Below are 4,649 nucleotides of genomic sequence, written 5' to 3' on the forward strand. Positions count from 1 at the left end.
GGTATTTCATTGTTGACTGTGCGTGTCAGCTATTGATCCAGAGACCGGCACAGTAAACGCAGAGATTTGGGGCATCTCTCGAGACTGGGTCGTGACATATATAATATGGGGGGTAGATACACGATGTAACTTATGCCAACATAATAGCATAGGCACGCATAAGAAGCTGACGGCGTGTGTCGGCGGCCGGGGTATTGTGACGGTGTCAAGGAGAGGAGCACCCGTACTCATGCCCCGAGGATGTAGCTGATGTTCGGTGAACCTTGTTAACAAATCTTGGTGTCCTATCTCGTGTGATTGTTCGTTTCTCGGATGATCGATTATGCGTCTTGGATTATTCTAACATGTAACCCTATATACGAGGAATAAAATTAAGAAACAATTTTATGTCACTACTTAGTTTTTGGAGCAATAGTTTTAGAAAGCAGTACCGTGATTAAATGATATTTCCTCCCAAAAATTATTATAGTTTTGTAGCAATTAATAATTTTGACTTGTAGAAATTTAAGTACTAACAGCATGATTTCGTTGATAATTTCACATTCCACTATACACGGGCATGGCCTTTGGGTTCCAGGGAGCATTTCACATTCCACCATATACGAGGAATAAAATTAAGAAACGATGAATAGTAAGTTAAAAAATAATACTCCATACGATCCTTATAACTGGTTGTTGATTTAGTACAATTTTATAAAGAAATCAGCAACAATCCTTATTAATTGTCGCTCAACTAATATGTATTGAGGGAGTAGCAACTTTTTCAATGTTTTTTAATATTTTTGTGTGACAACTCACAATTTTGATGCGAACCAGAACGATAGTGTTTCATCAATATTAAAAACAAAGTTACGTGGTCAAGAAATGCGAAAAATTTGACGTTCAACTTACTTTTTTCCTGCACAGATCAAAATGCTTAGGCTTTACACCTAAACATTTGCAGATAACATTTGGACGTAAAAATATACTACATTTTTATTTTATTTTAGTATTTTTTTTGGCATTTGCAAAAATGTTTTTTGGCGTGCAGGAGCCAATGCTCCCTAGAGCCCTACTGGATATCCGACTACACACATCCATTTTTCTTATAACACTATACACATTCATCCGTGCTGAACAAGAAGAGAGACCTTACAACATCGCTCATCAGTCACTGCCTCGTGGAGCCCACTCTGGACATGGGCAGAAGATCGCCCAAGCCGAAGAAACATGAGATGACACACACAGCACACCAACACAAGAACTCTCTTTCGGATGTGGCAAGGTTCCATTTCAGGTTCAGTTTCAGAGCACAAGGGCTCAGGATCTACATCAGCTGGTTGCCGACGGGGTCAACGACGAAATGCAGCTCGAGACATCTCTCGGTAACCGGATGAAATTTGGATGTCCACATCTGCACCTCACAAGACAGGCACAAAGGAATTGTTAAAAATGGAACTTCATCAAGCATTTGTGACAAAATCGAGTATGGTGCTTGCTGTGCATTATTCTTGCTGTCATGGGTAGGGAGTTTCAGAGTTGTTGAACTCTGTGTCTCCTGATTTTAGACAACAAATCATCATCATTCTGTAAGACTAGCTTCAGCTTCTGTTTTGGAAATGCACCAAATGATATTTTCTGATCATTTTTTAGACTGCAACAGTTACTAGGTTCTTTTTTAGGTCCCCAAAAGGTTCAAGGTTCTGGATGTTCTAAGTTGTTGAGCTGAAGTTACACAAAAGCGAAACAAGTTTTCAGAACACTTATTTAATTATGTCAATCTCTTATTGTTGTTCCATCCATGACAGAAACAAGATTCCTCTTCCAAACCCATTAATAACAGAATTTACTGACTCCCAAATTCCTTTGAAAATAAAAGTGTTTATGTGGTTTGTCCATAAACAAGTTATTTTAACCAAGGACAACTTGATAAAGCGTAATTGGACAGGACCTACTAGGTGTAGTTTCTGTGATCGGAATGAGACAATCAAACATCTCTTTTTTGATTGCCCGTTGGCCAAAGTACTTTGGCAGACGGTCCACATTGCTTTTAATATCAATCCACTGAATTCTGTTAACGCATTATTTGGGACATGGCTTAATGGGATTGAGCCTGACTTAGCGAGACACATTCGGGTTGGTGTTTGCGCTTTGATGTGGACTATCTGGACTTGCAGAAATGATTTGGTTTTTAACAGAATATCATGTATCCACTTTTTGCAGGTTATATTCCGAACTACGGCACTGATCCGTTCGTGGTCGCTACTCACCCCGACGGAGGCCAGGGAGCATTTGGTTACTGGATCTTTCCGCTGGGAGATGGTAGCTCGGGATATCTTCAACCGGTTTGGATGGCGGTCATGTAATAGGATAGGCATTTAGTTTACCTACCTAGTTTTAGCCAGCCGGTTGTGGCATCTTTTCATGGCTAGTTGGTGTTTCTAGCCCGTTTTGGCTCTGTGTGAGCTTTCTTTACTTTTTCATTACTTTTGGAGACCTTGGAACCATGTTCGCACTGCTTTATTTGGTTAATAAGATGGCCGTATGCATCACTCTGATGCAGAGGCCGGGGAGTCCCCCTTTTCAAAAAAAAACTGACTCCCAAATTCCTATCGATGAAAATGCAGAAGTCTTACATCCTTGTATTCCGTGCTCTCCTTGAATAATTTGAAGTCGTCAACTGCAGGAAACAAGAAAATTGTAGTAATCGGCCCCGGCGACGATCCCCGTCATCTAGCTTTGCTATACATCTGTATAATTCAGGGACTCTGAAAGGGAACAAAAACAAAATGTAGGGAGAACTTACTTGATGGAAAACGGATAACTGCAGCGTGACTGTACAGACTATCCATATGATCCAGACAGCAACCTGCTTTTTGAAATATAATATCAGGATTGGTTCTTTCAGACCAAGGAAAAATTATGCAGGGGAAAGTTTGTGCAAATTACAATTTTTCAAGCAGATCAAGATAGAAGGTGCACTGCAAATTAATTGTCATATTGGAAATCTGACGGCAGAAGAAAAATAAACCCCTTTTTTGTCATACCTGAGGTTGCCTGAACAATGAAAGAATTGTAGTGGATGATCAGCTTTTGAAGATGGGCTAATGCATCCTCCACAGACTCTCTGGATGCAGTCTCCAGGAAAGATATCAACAGCATAAACTCGACTCCGTAGTTGAAATCCTGTTGAGCAAAGCAAAAATTATGTTCAGATCAGATGCAATGCTAAGCAAAAGAGGAAGATGACAGTCAATTACGTTACCTCGCCCCTCCGAAAGAGAGGGATAATGTCATCTTCCACCTCAGATTCAAAATCTACAGAAACCAAGCCCTGTAAGTTATCCAAGCAGTGACTCTCACAATGCAATGAGATCAGTACGGTCTAAGAACTGGAAAGGAGGATTACGCGGTGAGGCGTACATAGGAAACGGGTTTCACATGCTCGTCGAGAACATTGAAATAGTATGAGCTATTCTGGAACTTTGCAATGTCTTCTTTCTGTTGGAAACGCATGAATACAGCATGCGTGAAGCTCTCGCTATTAGGGCCCTCTATGCGGCCTGCACCCAAGAGACACATGTTTGCAAATATATAAATTCAAAGTGCAGTTCAGAACTCGAATGAATTTTCCATCAATAGATAGATGCAAGTCCCTTACCTAATGACACAGTGAGTATCCCTCTCATCTGATACTGAGATGTATATAAGTAATCAAGCATGTCCTTTTCTTCAGCATCTGAGATGTTTGGCTTGGCTCTGAGCAGAATAATGTGCTCCACTATCTTTCTGCCAATGCTACCAAGTCAGCGTGTGTACTACTATAACGCCATGTAAATCTGAGGATGAACATTTCAGTTTTGTGGTCTCAAGGTAAATCATTAGCTCGAACAAGAGTTCCGCACCTTTTCTTCACAGTATCACTAGATGGAGCGCCATTGTTGGGTCCAAATACGCTGCGAGGGGAATGAATTGACCTGCTTCTTGTCCCCCACCATCTACAATCTGCACCAGGAAGATTTAGTTCAAAGTTGGGTATATGCATATACTTGGAAAAAAGCATAAAGATCAAGCAAGAACTAGATCAAGATCTGACATCGGCCGAAATTCCGCGGCGGGTGGCGGCGATGCAGCCCAAAACAGCTCGCAACAGGGCGTGTAGTTTGAGAGGTCTGAGCTAGAAACGGCATCAGCATCCTGAAATTGCTGAGCTCGGAAGCTTAGCTCCCATTGTTGCTGTGGAGGCTTTATGGATTCTGGGGTGGAGCTGTGGGTGTGGTATCTGCAAGCAAGGGTGCCTCACCAGAAGTTGGTGGTTGGAGCGTATGGCACTGTCCTTTTCCATTCTGCCTCTTTAGTTTCTGATATTTCTTGTGGCCAGAAAAATTGCTGGCTAGCGTATGGCTCTAAACATACCAATCACCATCAAAAAATCAGAACCCAAGTTCTGAACCTTACAAACTTAAGAAACCTGAGACCTTGACTTTCTTTCCAGACTCTGAAGGCCCTACATGATGAAAGCGGCATAAGACAAGGTGTGTGTTCAAAAATACATATGAGCAGAATCAAATGTAGATATAATGATTTTGGGAGCCAATAAGAAACCGAACCCACTTGACACTCGGGTTGACCAACTCTGTATGGATACTCTCCTTTCATCCTTGAAGCAG

The 4,649-nt window shown here is 41.4% G+C and overlaps 1 protein-coding gene across 2 annotated transcripts; it reads right to left on the minus strand.

The window, feature by feature from the left end:
• Positions 1-957: 957 nt before the first annotated feature.
• Positions 958-4,313, minus strand: LOC125508127 (Stress responsive alpha-beta barrel domain protein). Of its 2 annotated transcripts, none has more exons than XM_048672726.2 (9): positions 4,076-4,313; positions 3,885-3,984; positions 3,641-3,768; positions 3,403-3,542; positions 3,245-3,313; positions 3,027-3,165; positions 2,786-2,848; positions 2,616-2,721; positions 958-1,393 (listed from the first exon to the last, which is right to left on the minus strand). In XM_048672726.2, the coding sequence occupies exons 1-9, from the start codon at positions 4,173-4,175 to the stop codon at positions 1,312-1,314; spliced, it is 927 nt and encodes a 308-aa protein (XP_048528683.1). In that variant the 5' UTR covers positions 4,176-4,313; the 3' UTR covers positions 958-1,311. The 2 variants fall into 2 exon arrangements, with proteins under 2 accessions (XP_048528683.1, XP_048528684.1); XM_048672727.2 differs by having other exon boundaries at positions 2,616-2,659; positions 4,076-4,311.
• Positions 4,314-4,649: the final 336 nt, after the last annotated feature.

The sequence above is a fragment of the Triticum urartu genome, chromosome 5A, assembly GCF_056163025.1.
Source record: "Triticum urartu cultivar PI428250 chromosome 5A, HENAU_Tu73, whole genome shotgun sequence".
NCBI lineage: Eukaryota > Viridiplantae > Streptophyta > Magnoliopsida > Poales > Poaceae > Triticum > Triticum urartu.

What these genes read in the sequence shown, in the direction of transcription:
- LOC125508127 (XM_048672726.2), bottom strand. Translation starts at nt 4,175, where the DNA reads ATGCTGATGCCGTTTCTAGCTCAGACCTCTCAAACTACACGCCCTGTT. An exon ending in AGTTATCCGTTTTCCATCAA is followed by an intron (nt 2,722 to 2,785) that starts GTAAGTTCTCCC and finishes ACAGATGTATAG; the next exon opens with CAAAGCTAGATGACGGGGAT. An exon ending in AGAGCACGGAATACAAGGAT is followed by an intron (nt 1,394 to 2,615) that starts GTAAGACTTCTG and finishes TGTGAGGTGCAG; the next exon opens with ATGTGGACATCCAAATTTCA.